Genomic DNA, 18982 nt, shown 5'->3' with positions numbered 1-18982 from the left:
AAACAACTCTGACATCTGAAATGTGACCCCAACTTCACTGATTTTTGTAAGAAATCAAAAGACAAACAAGGTGGAAACCACTAGTTTAATCCATCACGGTGAGTTGTATTTGATGGTGTTTGTTGGCATTCATTGGTTTCCATTCTTCTCTACAATAGAAAGGTCAGTCTTAAAAGGTGACCCGAGTTCCCAAATAGCCTTTGGTTTTCCTTATTTTATGTATTAGACGAAAATCTACTACAGTCCTAAATACTTTTAACTACAAATCATAGACATGATTTTTGCTGATACTTTTCAAATAAATTCAGTATAGTTTTATATTTCCAGATGAATTTTTGCCACCGTTTCAGGCACAAATGGGAATCAAATGACAGACTTTGAAAATGTGAGTTGTCCTAACAGTAAATATCAAGTCTGCATGATATTTTTAGTTTGTTAATTGTTGTACTGATACTGCAGATGGATTAAAAAAGAATTAAAAAAGAAAAACATGTTTATTTTGGTTAAACAGAACTATTTGCATTTCCCATCTCATCCGTTTAAACAAATCTGCTCCTAAATGTTTAAAATTTGGATTTGAATATTGTATGGAAACCACTGGCAGCCTGCGACGTTTGGAAAAATAAGTCCAATTATCACTCGCTTTAAATAATGAATTTGGATTGGACCCCTCAAGCAGGTTACTGGAGTTTGCCATCATACCACATAATAATAAATTGAAAGCAGTGGCTGCCTGAAATGGTGAAAAAATACAAATCACAAAATGTAAAAGTACAGGATGTGTATTTGTCAAAGGTCAACAGCATGAACATTGATATGGGCATGTAATGTTCACCTGTCAGGGGACTTAAGCAAAACTTGTGATCGGTGTTGAATGCCTGCAGTGTTGGGGATTCCCACATACCAGCACATATTGGTGGTTTCAGTGGTAGTTTCAGGGCTGGAGGCTGACGTGCTGTTATCTCATGCTGCCGTGGTAAGACGAGATGATGTCGGGCAATAGTTTAAATGGGTGGGCTGCATGCCTATTAAATCAGGAGCTGGCAGAGCAACACTAACTCAGGTTACTTATTCTCAAGTGACGTGAGGAGCGCAGGGAAGCGAGATGTCTTTACTTCACGTCTGGAGTGTGACACTGTGCTCTGTTTGTGACTCTGTGTAATTAACTGCTCATTTGTGTGTGTGTGTGTGTGTGTGTGTGTGTGTGTGTGTGTGTGTGTGTGTGTGTGTGTGTGTGTGTGTGTGTATGTGTGTGTGTGTGTGTGTGTTTTATCTTTTCCAGGAAGCGGCCACATTTGCCAAAGAGCTGGGCTTTGAGGTGAGTTGACCAGCAATTGCACACTAAAAAGATCCTAAAGGTTTATTTTTGCTGATAATGAAGTTCTTTTTGGACAGTGATTGATGTGCTATTATACTCTCCAGGCCTTGCAGCAGTTGCTATGGAAACCTGGCAGTCGTCATGGTTTCTTTGTTCAGCCAGCTCTCTGTTATGACGCACTCTGCTAGGTCTGCACCCAACATCGCCTACAGATGTTATTTATTGAATTTTGAAAAGCCTCTTGGGAAGCTGAGAAGTTGGGCATGGTTTCAAGCCTTTCTCTGCAGGCTCGGGGCTCATCAGGTTGCCTGGTTAAAAAGCCTCCTCATTATCTTCATTGCACTCAGGGACGATACTGTATGTCTTCTCCTCTCTGCTATAGCATTACAGCACACTGAAACATACTGTAGTCTTTTAATAACCAAATTACAGCCACCTGTGGTTTTAGATTATGGAAATGAAGATTACAGTGCTTGTTACCCCACAGAATGTACACTGTGTTTTAAAGTGGGGCTGCCTCTTGAGTGCAAAATGAATGTTCCCTCTGTCTATTTTTTTTTCCTTGTATTTTGCATATTCCTTGCATTGCTATTTAAATGCAAAATCAAAAAACACAAATAGCCGGCATGAGTTTTTTTTTTTTCTTCTTCTTTTCACATGGGCTCAGGTATTTTAAGTGCCTTCTCTCTTTCAGAGGTAGAGCTGTCTTGAATATGGCTCTGCTCTGTGTGAATAATTGTCATCCAGAATCACTAACGGTGTGATCAACGTGACTGGAATAGAAATGCAATCCTGATGGCAGTGACAGGTTTAAGAGAAGAGAGGGGATGAAGGCAGGAGGTGTGTGTGTGTGTGTGTGTGTGTGTGTGTGTGTGTGTGTGTGTGTGTGTGTGTGTGTGTGTGAGTGTGTGTGGTGGTGGTGGTGGGGGGGGGGGGGGTTGGAGAGAGAAAAAGGGGGGGGGGTAATGGACGGGCCTCGTATGAAAAAAATAAAAAACAACACAAAGGGCAAAGTGAAGACTCCTAGTAGTTACAATTCTTTGACATTTTCCATGTCAACCTGATTTGCCAGAACACTCTGCGAAATTGCATTGGATGAATGTGATTTCTCAGATAACATCAGTGGTGTGTACTGTACTTGCTGCATTTCTAGATGGCTGTAGTTCAAAGATGTTTTCTTCACAGTTGTCTTTTTTTTTTTTTCTTCTCTCTTGTCACTTTATGATGACAATTTCACTTTCCTTGTACAAGCTGGCCTTCATACTAAAATTATACACTGACAAGTCTTCAAAAGGCCAATATGCACAGAATATTTATAGTGTACATACAGTAGCCTCCAGACTTTTGATTGAAGCAGGAAATAACAGACATATTGTTACACCAGCATCATTGGAGGAAATTGTGGTTCGCACCGACACACTACACCTGTGATACGGAGTTTAATAATTTTTCTAAACCGGATATGTCAAATGTATGTAAAAATCACATTTAATAATCAGATTCATGAGCCTCTACTGAGTTTTAACTGATCTTTGATTCTTTGCACGAACTCCACTGACTGGATTTTTTTCAGGAGCTTTCAGCCATACCTCATGGCCTTCATCAGCAGAAGGCATTTTGATGAGTTCAGTTTTGATAGAGGTGGCTCAGTGATAGTTTCTAGTTTCATATACAACCACCTGTTATGACAACGCAGACAGCTTTTGCTAAATGAAACGCATGAATAATTCATTTGTTGTTAATTAGATGCAATGAACAGTACTCCACTGGTTTGCAACACATCCAACAAAATAAAATTTGGCATTTGTTAAAACAACATCATCCTTATTCAAATATTAATTTGACATTAGAATTTTGTAAAGTGATAACACAGTTTAATCATATCATAGATAATAGGATTATATTAGAATCCAATAAACAAAGACTGTGAATTAAGCTCTGGTTGTAAGTACTTTATATTATTTTGTTGAAAGGATTCTGTCAAATTTCACTTGTCATCTAAAACAAACAGTAAAAAGTAATGACTTTTAGAAACCAGAGGGCAGACGTGTGTCTCTGTATGCAGTTTGATTCTTTTCAGGCCAGCGAGGTTAATTTACGTTCAGTAAAAATCCAGTTAATTGGCCTATGTGGCCTTTTTGAGGGAAACCATAATTGCATACTGTCAGCGTCTGACCGCAAAACAGTGCGTGATGTACTTTTAAAGTACTCTGAAACACTGCTATCTTCACATTATGGATGACTAACAAAAAACGACAGCGGCACTTCCTCAGTGTAAATACAAGATAAAAAAGCCTGTCCTCTCCAAAAACAGCAATCAGCAGATCTGAACACAGTCGCCTGATTGTGATCTGTTTCCTTTAAATGCTCAAAGAACGATGTGCATCGCAACTCTAATTGAATCTCTCCCCTCGCGGAGTTTCTCGAGCAGCCTGTGGTGGAGACGATCAGTTTCAGCCCAGAAACACAATTTAACACCCTTATAAAGCTTTCATATGTCACGCTTTGTTGATTTATGTCTGATCAATTGCCTCACAATCGTAAATATTGCCACTTGTCAGTAGTAAACCAAATTGACCACATCATTCGTCAATTCATTTGTTTTGCACTCGTGTTATTTTTCCGCATCGTTTTGCCCCAGGAAGTCGTCAGGTAAGTGTTTTATTTGTGCCGGGCAAAAAAAGCAGGAAGTTGCCTATGTGTGTGTGACAATGTGTGTTTGTGCGTGTGCGCCCTGCTCAAAAGCCGTGATGCTTACCCTACCACCTCTGGCCCTTAGAACCTTTTAGCTCCCAAACCTGAGTAGAGCGCCTTTTTTATGTCGGCGAACATAAAACCGAAGGGTGACAATGTGCCAGAGCCTTGTGTGGTTTTGCATTCAGTGTCTGGAGGAGTGCTTGTGGTTACATCCAGTCACAGTGACAAATTGCTCTTTTTTTTCCACCATCGCCTGCTAACAGCCTCTGTATTAACTTCACCATTAGCACTTACTTAGAGTGTTACACCCATTTTTTTCTCCCCGGCCCTGGGTCTCCCCGGACCTCTCAGGGCTGATTAAAGGACGTTTGGGAAGCATTTAGAGGTGTAAAAGCTCATTGGTTTGAGTGAGCCAGTGTGACTGGTGGTACTGGGCCGGAGCCTATCTCTCTGATTACTCCCATAATCACAGTATTTGCTCCCCCCCCCCCTGAAGGTGCTCAAGCGTTAGCTTTGATACAGATGCTAGAGGCGTCTGCGATCCCTAATGCTAGCTCCTCAGTGGGCTGTGTTACGGCAAAGCGGTCCACCCCACTGCGAGAAGGCGATAAAGACATTCTACCTTCTCATAGTACATCATGATGAGTTAATAATAAAGTAGCACTGACAGGTGTTTTTTTTTTTTTTTTTTTTTTTTTCTATCCCTCTCATGATCAAAGGCAAGCACTCCGGAGAGTTCTGTCGTCTCCAGGCGAGAATATCCATTCTGTGCAGATGCTGAGGAGAGATGGCCTGTTTCAGGAAGAGAATGATACCGTACACGCACCACCTATCCCTTCAGCTCGCAGAAGTAGCTTTATCTGACAACAGCATATCTTCACACGCTTATTCTCATCTCACTTAGGGAATATGACATTCTAATATTTTGCAGCTCCCCCTGTAACTGCGTGGAAGCATCATTGAGCACCCCCCTATTGATCTATTTCGAAGCGGTTTCATAGCCCATCTGGTTTCATAATCGCTTGATCTGTCTGCCAGGATCGGAAAAGTCTGACCTCTTTCAGTCACACCAGTGATCTTTGATTAACTCTTCAGAAATTGCTCTCCATGATGCAGTCTTTCAACTTAACATTTTTACCCAAGCGGTCTGGTGTTTTTTTTTTTTACAGACAGATGACATTGCAGAGATCGCAAACAAGACCCAAAACCTCCCCAAAGAGAACACGAAGAGGCAGCGAGTAGTGGTCTTCACCCAGGGCAAGGACGACACTGTTGCAACCGTCGGTAGGCCATTCTTTGTTGTCAGTTTTTGTCTGTTTATCTACACATATTTTCCACTCGAAGCCAACCCCCCCCACCCCCCAACTTTTGGCCCCCTTTCGGACATCTTTACCCTTCACTTAAACCTCATATCTCAAAACTGCAGAACGCAGCCTTAAATAGATGCTGGATCGCTGACTGGAGAGAGCAGAGTGCTATCAGTAATTTCTTTGAAGTTAAGCTCCAATATTGACACCAGATGTTAAAAAAAAAAAAAAAAAAAAAAGAATGCTTGCACTACATTCTGTCATTTCAGAGCATAAAAGAAGTGTGGGGGATGCGGAGAGCAGGCATTGATTTGTGAAGTACTTCTAACTTTGTCTTGGACAGACTCCAGGCCAGTCCTCAGCAATTTTTAATGCTGCAACTCTTACATCCCGGCCTTTTTTCTTTCTTTTCTTTTTTTTTTTTTTTTTTTGCAAAACGCTGGCAGAGTGACCTTGGGGAGAGGTTGACAGTGCTGGCCCTCAAATCAATCCAATTTCCTTTGATACAGGGCATATTTGTTAGTGGGACATTAAAAGGCAGTGTCATCACAACTGAGCAGGGGTTGCGGGTTTAAGCAGTGTGAGGAGAGACGATAGTTTCCGATTACTGCTGGGAGCCTCTGCCTTTGTTTGGAGCCACAGGGTGTCTCTCCTCGTTGCCCTTGCAGTTCAGTTCAGACTAGTTGCGCATGGGGAGAGATGGCCTCAGGTAAAGACTCCAACATATCACTCATCACTGGGGACTGCAGAGAAACACTGCTACAGCGGGACTGTTAGCACTGCAGGACGCCGGCTTCACATGCGTCCATTGTCCTCAATTTCCAACAGCTGACCAAAGTATTTACGAGCTGACACTTCGGCCAGTAGTAATTGATGGCATTCTTAATCAGTCAGTAATTATTTGTGCCTTTTTTGTATTTCCCATTGTTTTTTTGTTTTTTTTAATTGTCTGTAAACGGTGTTGCCATTTTGGTCAGCACTCTGGAAAGACCATCGTGGTATAATGAAGGTTGAAGCGACTGTAATCAATATTTTTATATTAACATCGGATAAATTAACGAACGGTTAATGTGAACGGGCACACTCATAGTGATGAACTCACAGAATTGCGGTTCTCCACGACTCTACAGAGGTTTTTAATGCCTCTTCGCTCATTTCATTTTGATTTGATATCCTGCTACGTCAGTGTTTTTTTGGCTTTTTTTCATCATTGTTCGCAGCCACACTGTAAGCTGTCTAGCACCAATCAGCAGACAAAGTTCTTCTAAGGTGGAGACCAAAACAGAGCTAAATGAAGAATGAACGTCAGACTTTGCTTTCGGTAGCTACAAACACAACGCCAAAGGAATGACAATATTTCTCTCTATGTGTGTGTGTATGTAACTAAGTAAGAGTAATAATATTTCAGTGTTGGGTTTATAGCTTGTTTATGCTGCTCTGTAGTGGCTTTAATTTAGTTAATGTAGGTTTAATTAATATTTTTTAAATTATTCATTGGTTTAATTTCAAATGCAACTGCCATATCTTCTTCACAATAAATTACAAAGCTGCCTAATATTACACTGTTAATTACAATGCATCTGTATGTCAGAATGTGCCTAATGTGTGCAAAATTACATATAGATATTAGACTGCTGCTCAGCTCATTGAACTGTTTCACTCCTATAAGGGATACAAATAGCGTTATGGAGTTATACATAACTGATGAAAACTGACAATGGAAATTACTTTATTCTAACTTTTTAGGGGTGTTACTGGCCAAATAGTCTGACTCAGCAGATGTAGACAGTTTATATATACCCGCCGTTGGTCCCTTCCGTTTTTTTACGCGTTACCGTTGGCAACACCCCGTCAATGTAAGAAACAACGATACGTTACCAACGATTTGGATCATCCAGCTAGGCGGCGCTGCTCTGTTCTGTTGGATCTTTGGATTTCTATGCCAGTTCTCACCTCCCCACGGGAACATATTCCACCAAATCCAGTTCTGGTCGAACATTTCTTTTCTTCTGAGCTTGGCACCGCCCAAAACCGTTCTCCAAAATTGGCACACACAGTGGACAGTCTACTAGGCAAAGGCTTCCCAGAGCTTCTTGCAGGAAATGACTGGCAGTTTATCGCACCAACAGAGGAGCAGGAGAGAGAATTTTTGCCCATGAAACATTTGTCCATTGACTTGAATGACCAAACTCAGTAAAAGGGCAGAAGAAAAAAGCGACAACACGTTAACCTAAAATAAGAAACGCGAAGCGCAATATAAACTTTGATTTTATATGTAAATTGCATTGCTTAGCATTTCATGTGAGCATGTTTTCATACATTTGAATGATAGTAATTAAGGTTTAAATGTTACATTTTGTGATTTTTTTTTTATTTTTTTTTATTTTTTATTTTTTTTTAATAGACAATATTGAAGCCTTCGGAGTATGGTGCTCCTAAAATAAAGCGTTCAGGACTTTTGTATTAATTTAATTTCATCACATAACTTCATAAATTACCGCTGTGATTTGAAAGTATGATCCAAATATGATTTCATTTCAAGTCAACAAACAGTGAAGCTGTATTATTGCCCTCTCTTAATTAATAGCATTTATTTTAATCCAACAGCTAATTGGATAGCTATCAGCTGACAGCTAACAGCTAACCAATCTGAAGTCTCATTATCAAAGTAGAATGTGTGGAGGTGAATTTCCTCTCGTGAACATTTTTTTGAAAAGATATCTGCAAAGAGAAGCTCAACAGTTGAAAAGAACAAGAATCCATCCATTGTGCTGGAAGTGATGGATAATTCCTGCCTGCTTCTCTCATTGCTCCTGCATGAAGACAGAGCGGTGCACCGCTGTGAACTTTATATAAAATACATGATGAATGCCGGCTGGATGAAAGACAATGTGTTTCAGATGTCATCTGCAAAGGCAAACATGATAAATGTCATTGACGGTGCTATCATTGCAGTGGAGCAGTTACAGTAGTAGGTGCAGCAGAGCTGGTGTGTGTGTGTGTGTGTGTGTGTGTGTGTGTGTGTGTGTGTGTGTGTGTGTGTGTGTGTGTGTGTGTGTGTGTGTGTGTGTGTGTGTTAACATCGCTATTCATGCCAGCCAAATAAATGTCAATGTAAAAAGAGAATTAAAGATTTTCATTTCCCAGAGGCGGCGCTCTAATAAACTTGATCTCTCATTTTGTTTGCAATTTGTCCTCCTGTCAGGATTTGATCATTTGCCAGCCTCAGCATGTCATGTTAAACCGTTTTATAGTGATTAAGGATAGAAGAATGCCTTCCCCCGTGGTATAATTCTCCAAAAAGAGATGTCAATTTGTTATTGTTCTTCTTCTTTTTTTTTCCTGCCCTTCATTTAGAGCCTTTCATCACACCACCGCTTCAAACGTGCCTTTTAAGAGCTGGGAGCAGGGGAAATGGCCCTTTATTTAGCTGCCACTGACACTGCTGAACTACACTGGGCTTTTGCTTATACACCCATTACAGCAGTAATTAAGATCATTGTGCCCTGAACCTTAACGGTGAGGAGATCTAATAAACGATCATTCAGTGGGGGTTGCCGCTCTAATCGCTGATAAGGACTTGATAAAGCCTGACTCGGCTCCTCAGCGAGGTTTAGGGCTCTCAAGGCGCCGAGGCAGGCAGATTTAAACTTACACCAAAAAAAAACACAAAAAAAAACCTGATCTATACATGTTAATCACATGAGGTTAGAGAGAGAAGTGAATGCCGGCTACGCGGCAAAAGGTTCTTTTCCTTTTCATTTTGTTAAAGCAGGGCGATTTGTCATTTTCATCAAAGTCAAATTAAACAGAAATAATCAAAGCTCTACTTGAATAAGTCTTAATAGTCTATTTAAAAAGGAGCATGTTTATGTTCCATACTTCATAATAGACCAAATCAATTAACAGCCTGCACTATGAGCAAGACCTCCTCTCTTTTTTTCCTTGGCATCTCACATTGAAGTGTTTTCTTTCATGACTCCCTGAAAGGATATCGGTTGGCGATGATCTTTTGCCTGCGGTTACAGTAATTACAGGCATATGTACTTTTTTCTTTTTTTTTCTAACTCAATTGTGAACAAAGATTCTGGTTGAGATAGGGAAACATATTGAATGTCAACTCGCTTCTAACCTGTCACATTTGCCAAGAAAGCGGTAACGTTGTTTTCCTCTCCGAGGCTCAGATTTTGGCTGAAACGCAGCAGGAATCGTTCCAGGAGAAGTATTCTCGGGGAAGTTTCTCACATAAGGATGTTGTACTTAAACTCCGCGGAGCACTTTAGCTCATGAATTTCAGCTAAATATTCACGTGTAATTCCCTGTCACTTGGCAGCCCAGGATTTAAAATGATGCATTAATTGTTTTCGCTTGTGTCGATGATAAAGGATCAGAGTTCATTTTAATGACCTGCCAGCGTTTTGATCGACCTGTTTTATGTCAAAGCAACAATACTGAAATGCTGGAACGCAACCAAATATAGCATGTAATAATTTCAGGGTCAAAACAACTCTCCGTATGCCCATTTTCCACTAAAGTCGAGGTCGTCGTATGCATGTACAGTCACTTATTTTACAGGAGCGCATTTTCTCAGCCACTGTTGCGGAGAGAATTCTCATTGTTAAAAAGAATAGCCAATGATAAAGGACTTAATTGATACTCATTTCAAAGAGACGCCTGTTGAAAGAATTTCTTTAGTTTAATCACCACTATTGAAGAGTTGCAATGACAGAATTATGAAGAGTGAATTTACAAAAGCACACAATTATAGCTTACTGGGAGTTGTTGTTTTTTTTAACCACAATTTTTTTTTTCCCTCTGTGGTGCAGGTAGTAACCTGTCAAAGCACTGCCATACAACACTCCCACGTATCCACCACCAATCTGCTGCTTCACTCATTTTGTCAGACCAAACTCAAGGAAGAAGGAGTGTTTAAAAATAAGTTCTGCTGAGTTTTATTGATTGAAAATAATGTTGCAGATCTCATTACAGTGAAATGAGTTCAGAAAAGTGATGTTTTCAGATGTTCGACAAGCCAGTAACAACAGAGTCAGAGTGTTTTGGCAAGAGTTGGGTTTTTTTTCTTTTCTTTCTTTTTTTAAATCGCCCTTTCCATGACAGATTTTTGCCAGTGAGATCTTTGTTACAGACGGCTGGGGAATTTTCAGACTGTAACTTGAGTTGACATGTCAGTCAAATTTAATAATTTGCATCGATGAGGTTATGTGAACTTTCCCCAAGCAGAAGAATGCAAACTTTAGCCACGATTACAGATAGATATTGGATGTCTAATGGGCCATGTGTCTAGAAACAGTGCTCAGGAAGTTCTGCAAATGCCATCAACAACATCGGAGGTGCCCACAGTGAGCTGATCCTTCAGAAATGTGAAAGAAATGTTTCTGAGGCGCTGAAAGTTAAATTGACATGTTCACATCGGTATGTTTTACATATTTTTTGTTCAAACATGCTGTATCATTTTTCATAATTAAAAGGTAGGTACGAGCCCAGAAAGTTGAATTTACCAGTGGACAGGATTTTTGGTTTCTGTTAGTGAGGTTTGTGGCCAAAATCTATTAATTTACAAAACACAAGAGGTTGGGTTTTTTTTGACTACTTTTTGGTTGTTTTGCAGTAAATTGGAAAGACCGAGGGTCAATAGGGTCGGACAGAGGAATGTTTATAGACACTGCTGTGTGTCCCTTTGCGTGTAACAAGAAGTGTGTACGCCCAATGTACCCCCACCTATGTAGGCACACATTACTATCCAAATAATACACCCTTGAAATAACAGTGAAATAGTTGGCTGTTGACTTAAGACCAGGTATTTCTGGGTCATTTGCGCACTGGCACAATGGGACTTTGTGCTAATGTGAGCATGCTAACATGCTCAAAATGACAACGCTGACATGCTCGTGTTCAGTAAGTTTAATGTTTACCACAGTGACCCTCTTAGTTTTGTATTTTATGCATAAAAAAGGGATTTCCGACCTTTACGAAGATGTTTGTGCGGACTAAGGTTCCATTTTTGTGTGACTGTAGCTCATGAAGTGGTTCCAAATGAGCTTTTTTTTTTTTTTTGTCCAGAAAACTGTAGCGGTTGGCTGCTGAGCAAAAATATTAAATACAAAATATTACAAATATTATGAGAAAGGTTTCATTTACGCTCACGCTTGATTACGATATAACCCATTTTTGGAAGGACCAATTCAATGAACGGAAGAAAATGTGCATAAAACCTGAAGCCGATAAGACGTCACAAATAAATATCTCGCGGTGAATTTAACAGATGAATAAGAATTAAAAAAAAAAAAAAAAACAGAACTGCTAATTGTGACAACTCAGCAACTCTGATTTTAGTTTGTTTAGTGAATTTTGACACCTCTGGATTGTCCCGTTGTGACACAGATGAGCATCAAAGCCACGTGAGAGGTTACCTGGTTGGGAAACATTTGTTTTCCTGTAAGACCTGACTCCTCGTGCACTCACCATTTGTTTTAACTACTATAGACATATTTATACCCTCTTACGCCCCGTAGCCTTTTTTTTTTTTTTTTTGGAACTAATGAACACCAGAAACTCCGCAGCAGCTTCAAATTTTGAAGCATCCGGTTTTAAAACCGCAAAGTGCGTCGCGTTCGCGCGACCGTATGTAACGACTCCAGTTCCTTAACCGCGCAGTCACTGACAAACTATAGTTTATTATTAGCACTTTTTTTTTTTTTTTTTTTTTTTTTTTTTTTTACACGCCGTTAATCATTTCAAGAGGGAGGAGGATTCTCGAGCTTCATCTTGTGGCATTAATTAAGTAAAGTCGTTATGCTGCTAATCAGCTGATCCTGAAAGGATTCTTGTATCATTGTAATTTATTGTTAAAGTGACAATCAGCTGCTTTCCTTCAAACGGGAAGTTGTGCTGTCATGAAAACACAATCTAACTCTCGATCTGATACGTCTGGCTCCTGACCTGTAATGCAGTCGCGCTCTGCTCTTTAAAGATTACTTTTTCAACCACAACCCGATGTAGTTTCTCTCTCCGTTGGTGTATTTTAAGAATTTCTTTGACATCAGGTGTTGAACATATGCTCAGCTGCAGGTTGTGTATATTTTTTTTTTTTTTTTTTTTTTTTTTTTTACCCGACTAGATGAGGACAGAAATGTATTTAAAAAAAAAAAAAAATGGTGAAGGTGGGGAGTCTTATCTGCAGCTCAGATATTCCGTGAGCTCTTGTTAGATTAGCAGGGAGCCTCATTAAACAAGTTTTTGTTTCTCATGTTCCCCTTAAACTCCCAACCTTTTTCTCTCAATAAGAGGTCTGTCAGCCTCCTCGTGTTCCTTTTATCCACATGTCAGTCTTTTGTCTCCTGCACCTTTTTTGAAGGTTCGCGTCTGCACCGGAGCCCTTGTTTGAAGATTGTGTGTGTGGTTTAGATTGTTCTGACATAAGTTGCTGATTTAATGTCACTCTACACCTCAAGACTTTGTCATCTGGTAGATTTTTTTTTTTTTTTTTTTTTTTTTTCCCCCCTTCTCCTTTAAACTGCAAGTCTCTTTGAAGTGCATATGCTACTGATAATTGAAGCAATATAATCCGCAGAAGATAATAAAGAGTCCCTCATTTAATGGATTCTGTTTTGAACTGAAACCACTCACAGTAACTACCCTTGCATTGTTTTTAATCATAACACTCACCTAAAGCTTTTTCATTGGATCCTCTCTTGAATTTAAAGCGTTTATTAAAAGCCACTGCAGGATTTTATATTACAAAATTGTCAATTATTCCAACATTTAATTTGTCTTGTAATTCGTACTGAAACAATAGTCAATTGTTTGATTCGTTCATTGACAGAAAAGAAGAATTGTCTTTACACATTCTGTAATTTTTCAAGCAAAAAAATACCTAAGATTTAACGATTACAGCTGCTTTTTCTCGGTTTTCTACATTTTGGAGTGTGTTTGTTGAACAAAGCAATTTGGTGCTTTGGGAACCAGTGAAGGGTACTATTCTGTTTTTATGGCTCAGGATGGCCCAACGATGCTTTAAGCTAAATGCCAGCATGCTAACATGCCCACAACGTAACTGCTTATGCTGGTGGTTAGTAGGTTTGATGTTCACCATGTTCACCATTCGTGTTTTTTGCATTGGTTTATTAAAGTTACAAAGTAATAGAGATCATTTATGAGAACATAGAACAATAATGAAAAAGAAGAAACTATTCATGTTAATAAAAGCTTAATACAAACTATTATGCTACAGTTTTGTACTATTTTAAACAAACTTGCCGAAGCACAAAAGCAACAGGTGACAGCAGACAGCAAAGTATACAGCAGAGACAGACAGGGTGTAATTGATTTTTGCAGACAGAGCTAAGTGCTAATTAAATATTTCCATTGTGGGATTTTCTCTAGATTGACAGTGATTTGGTCATGGAAAACCATAGTCATTACAATTCAATCAAAGTTTTGTACCAGACCTTAATGACTTGAGATATTCAGGAAAAGTATAAACAAATCACCAAAGTCAGTAGTATTCTTCTAGTATTCTTTCAGGGACCATCAATCTCTGAAAATACATTTTACAGCAGTTTATCTAATATTGTTTTGGATTTCATGTTTTTTTTGTTTGTTTTAAGATTAGTACCTTGTTTGGTTCATAGATTCTTAAACATGAAAAAGTGTTAAGCTTCGTCGACCATAATGATTGCGAGTAAAGTTTTTTGTCCTGATCAAATAAAAAAATATCTAACGATGACTGTGCATTATCTTCTTTATAAATACGCTGTTAATTAGCCAAAGAAAACGGCCATGTGGAAGTGCTAAAATCAAATGACCAATTATCTTCAATTATACCAAAGCCTTGTGGTGTGAAATGACCTCTGAATAATGTAACATGGAGCGGCGGTCAAAAACACAATAAGCTACGAGTGGGGACACAGAACGAGAGAAAAACAGTGGTGTTGAACTTTAATTAACGGTCTTCTTCTGTCCCGACCACAGGTGAGAAGGTGACCATGTTCCCCGTTTTGGACATCGACCAGAACGATATTGTGGACACTAACGGAGCAGGAGACGCCTTTGTGGGAGGTGCGGCATTTTCGTCGACACAGCTTGATTTCTGTGTACATTCCCAATTAACCTTTGATACCGGCCAAGTATGTAACGTAGTAATGTCTCCAGATTATATGAGCATGACATTTACCCTGCTGTTTTTACTCTGTATGAGCTGATCACAGCACCACATAAAACAGCCATCATTTGGATCCTGTTGAGGATGAAACAGCTTCGTCCCTTTTTCCAGAACCTATTAGTACCCTGCTCATTATAACCCTAACTGCTTCCCAAATTATTCTGGATGTGATGAATGGTTACCGGTCGACCTCTGCTCTTCTGTCTCACCAGGATTCCTCTCCGCGTTGGTCCAAGATCATGCGTTGGACGAGTGCATCCGGGCCGGACACTACGCGGCTAACATCATCATCAGACGGGTTGGGTGCACCTTCCCAGAGAATCCAGACTTTCACTGATGCATCCGAACGCGCCACATCTGTCTTTTCCCACACGATACTTGTATATGTTTGCTTCAGGATTTTATGTACATTTTTTTCTATTTACGGTTAAAGACTGCATGGGACTAATTATTGCAGCTTGAATATTTTGTGAAGCTCGAATAAGTCGCACAGATGTATTAATACAATTCGCAAAAGTACTAATATCAAGTATTGGATAATATGTTTATGTTTAAAGACGCAATCCACTGAAATCTGTACTTCGAGGATCAAAACCTGAGGGCCCATATGGGTGTGAAAAAGTTGAAAAAGTGACAAAATGTATCACATCTATAGAAGCTTTTTCAACAACAGCATAATCTACCTCTTCACCAGTGATCCATATATTCTCCCAGTTTGAAACACTCCCAGTGCTCGAAATGGGCCAGTACTCATGGCTACGCAGTACCGGCAACCTAACCATTTTTCACTTTGTTGTGCCATTCTTTGTCTTGCGCACCCACACCTCTCACAGCTGCCGGGACTATTTAGGCTGACGCAAGAATGGATCAGTGGGAATTTGTTACATTGCGGAAAGTGTGGAAAGATCAAGGCGAGGCATAGGGTTATGTACCACTCGACTGACAGTAAAACAACCAATCGCAGCGGGGTGGAGTTTAAAGCGCGCTTCCCTCCGGCTGATCCAATCTAGCACCAACCTTGTCCCTATCCTCACCTGCCTGCCTTTCTCTGTTGGCGGCTAGTCTAAGAAACGGCACTTTAACCTTATAATAATTTTTGGCTTGGCTCCGAAGGCCACATAGAGAACATGAACAGAGCCCGGTTGATGACACAGCACATATTCAAAAGTCATATCCTACCCAGCCACGACTGAACGCAGCCAGCCAATCCTGGAAGCTTAACAGCCTGTTCGCGAAACGTTCTCGCACAAATAATGTGAGCATCTCATTCGTGAGTAACAGTATTGTTTGTCCTTTCAGAAATGCCACCATCAAATATCCAATCGGATAATAGGACGTAATTGTCAAGTGTTTCTCATGAACTCCTGCAGTTCGCGCAAGAAAACAGATGAAGTCACAAATGGTCGTCAGAATGTTGTGACTTCCTGTATCTGTTCCAAATTAAAAGCCCTCATTTCAACTTAAAAGCCTTCCAGCGTTTCATGCCCAGCCCAGCCAGGGTTTTGACCTAGTCTTATTACGCTAATAATTGAAACGGTCATCCCCTTGACTAAATAAATTCATATGCTGAACATCGATATCTCCAAGTATCTTTTCTTCACTGTACAAATTCAGAATGCAGTACTCGATGATTTGCTGATACCTGTTAATTCACACGCCAGCATATGAAGAAAAAATAAATAAATGGAGTACTAGCACTTGTTTTTCTCCACTTCAAGCACTGGTTTCTCCACTACAGAAGTAAACAGTCTAGATTTGTATCCCAGTATCACCTCCTCATTGCTTCAAGGTCGCGTATTAGATGATTGTTTAGACCGTACGACAGGAAGCAATCAATCGCAGAGAGGTGCGTTATGCTGCAGGAGTGATTTGAAAAGTTGTATCTGCATATACACAGCGTGTTTCTGAATAGTTGGTCGCTTGCTCCTCATGGAGGATTGTAATGGTGACTTGGGGAGTCATGGCCAAAAAAAAAAAAAAAATGTATATTTAAACATTTATAGAAACTTCTCAAACCATTCTTTCTGAATAATCCATTTCTCCACTGTTGTGTGTCTTAATATTTTTCAAACAATTATCTCTTTACCAGTAAACTACTAATTACACTTCTTCTTGGAGCTTCTGTGCTACGGTGAGATAATAGTGACACAGAAGTGCTGTATTTAGGAGTGCAAACTATGAGTGTGAAGCAGCAAGCTGCTAACTTTTCAGAGCCATCTTTTGAGCCTGCAGGGGGTGCATTCTTTGATACTATATAATATAAACGATGATACATTTTCAGTTTCCGCTATTCCTTTAATATTGAGCTGTCATGCTGCGGGCGTCATGAATGGGGCACCCTAATGGGTGGCTTTCAGTTTCAAAGTCGCAATTTTAAGAGCAAAAAAAACAAGCAGGACATTTTTTTTGTTGTTGTCGTTGTTGTTACTATACAAATAAACCAATATCACTCATCCTACCATGACAATGCTGTACCAAAACAAAGTCACTTTTTTACATTTAAGAAGTGTTAAACTGACAGGTGATATTTATTTTTTTTGAGTACACCCAAAACAAGACAATACAAAAACGATTTTAGGGCCCACAGAGTTTGTGAATTTCCCCCATTATTTAATCAGCCAGAGGCTCTCTCATGCTAATTACTTTTGGACAGCTCACCGCCCTCCATTATGGGCCTGGTGTCCTGGCTCTGCTCAGTCACCCTCACTCATGCTCGCTGGGTACTAACTGGACTCTCGGGGTCTGGAGCTGCACTGCAGGGCGGCAGGAGATCATTTTTCTCAGTTTAAGGGATTAGTGGCTGCTCTTCGCCGCGATCATTAGAGGGACCTGAAAATTAGACTGATCCTTCGTACCCAGCTGTGCTGTCGCTGGGGGTTGGAGACGAGGATCAGAGGGAGGCCCTTCCTCTCCCACCCTCCTCCTCCTTCTCACTGTGGGCCAGCAGAAGTGTTGGACAGTGTCTCGAGTGTTTGGTGGAAAACAATTCATCACTCATCTGCTCTACAAAGAACTGTGATTGAGAATAAAAAAAAAAAAAAAAAAAATGTTCTTCCCCTTAAACAACCTGTTACATCATATTGTCTTTTATTTTCTTTGAGCATAACAGTAGTAATCCAGCTTTTACACTCCCTGCACAAGAGCTCCGTTTTCTGTAATGAGGCATAGTTTATGCATTTATGCTAATTGAGGCCATGTAGGTGAAAACATTCTCCAGCCAAAATGTTATTAACAACTTTGAGACACTTTTTTTTTTTTCATCAGCATTTTTTAAGGTTTCACACAGATGCGCTTTGAAAAGGACCACATTTCTGATTGGGCAAGATCACACTCCATGGCAGCTGGTTCATTTGCTTCTCAAGATGACAGATGGCAAAACACAAACACAAAAAGAGGGAGCCATGATTAAGTAATGAGAATGCCTTGCCACAATAAGGAAACTACTAAACATAGTTTTCTCACTTTCTCTGGTAAACTTTTGCCTCACTTCATGAATGCATGGGATGAAAAAAACAAACATTCAATTTACATTTACAATACTATATTATCTGTTTTGTAAGCCAGTGAGATGCATTCATTTGGAAAATGTTTAATGCCAAGTGTTATTGTGTAGAAGTTAAAAAAAAAAAAAAAAAAAAAAAATCTTTTCATTTACAGGTTTGAGTTGAATACACTGTTAACAACTTTGAAGTAGACTGAAGGAAAACTTGACTTTGTGACATTTGCCTACAAAAGTGTGTTCACAAATAGAGTCTATTTTTTTTTTTTTAATGCAGGCAAAGGAGTGACTGGGGCCCTGGCCAGTGTTTTGCCCCGCAGATGGGCAGCAGTGTTTGTGAACACCAGTGTGGCAGTTGGCAGGGATTGAGGGGGGGTGTGGGGGGTGGGGGGTGGGTGGGAGGGGATGGGCAGATTGCAATGGCACATGATCCAATTCAAATTATCCCTGGACCCATGCAGCAGTGGAGGACCTGCTGGGGCCCAGGGTGGCATTCATTATAACCAGACACAGGCAGGTTTTGGTCAGTGCCTCCATCGTGACACCAGTCGTCAAAGAATCAAATCTGCACACCTTTTTTTTTTTTTTTTTTTTTTTTTTTAATTTTCACATCTCACCTGCTTTGACAAAATATAACGGCAGCATTTGAATGAAAGAGCATTTTATTTGCACACGTTTACCGCAAATTATCAGTAAGCAGATTCAAATAAATGTCAAGGACTGAATGGCAGGGAGATGTTGAATGATAGAAATATTACAAATGGGGACATCAAGGTCATCAAGGTAATGAGAAGAGCGTCTGATGGAGCTGCAGCATAATAGCAAAATGACAAGACGACTAACACTTGTTAAATATATGCAAATCAAATTACACATCAAATGTGTCTTTTTTTTTACAAAGGTTAAATGCTTTCATTTGAGATCTTTTAAAAGCTGCTTGTACAGTACTGTATGTGTTTATAATGCGATGGGAAGTTACC

The 18982-nt window shown here is 39.8% G+C and overlaps 1 protein-coding gene across 2 annotated transcripts in view; it reads left to right on the top strand.

The window, feature by feature from the left end:
• Window positions 1–18236, top strand: part of LOC138201896 (adenosine kinase-like) — a 108762-nt gene extending 90526 nt beyond the window's left edge. The window contains exons 8-11 of one of the 2 annotated variants that reach the window (XM_069155447.1): window positions 1283–1318; window positions 5185–5299; window positions 14314–14400; window positions 14716–18236. In XM_069155447.1, the coding sequence (XP_069011548.1) occupies window positions 1283–1318; window positions 5185–5299; window positions 14314–14400; window positions 14716–14840 (363 nt within the window). In that variant the 3' untranslated portion in view covers window positions 14841–18236. The remainder of the gene's footprint in view (window positions 1–1282; window positions 1319–5184; window positions 5300–14313; window positions 14401–14715) is intronic. The other variant, XM_069155446.1, reaches the window with a different exon arrangement.
• The last annotated feature ends 746 nt before the right edge of the window (window positions 18237–18982 follow it).

Source organism: Embiotoca jacksoni, unplaced genomic scaffold, assembly GCF_022577435.1.
Source record: "Embiotoca jacksoni isolate LCO1_2020_lvr unplaced genomic scaffold, fEmbJac1.0.p SCAF_20, whole genome shotgun sequence".
In the NCBI taxonomy this organism is placed as follows: domain Eukaryota; kingdom Metazoa; phylum Chordata; class Actinopteri; family Embiotocidae; genus Embiotoca; species Embiotoca jacksoni.
The sequence above is the reverse complement of the archived record's forward strand: the minus strand, read 5'-3'. Positions and strand labels throughout refer to the sequence as shown.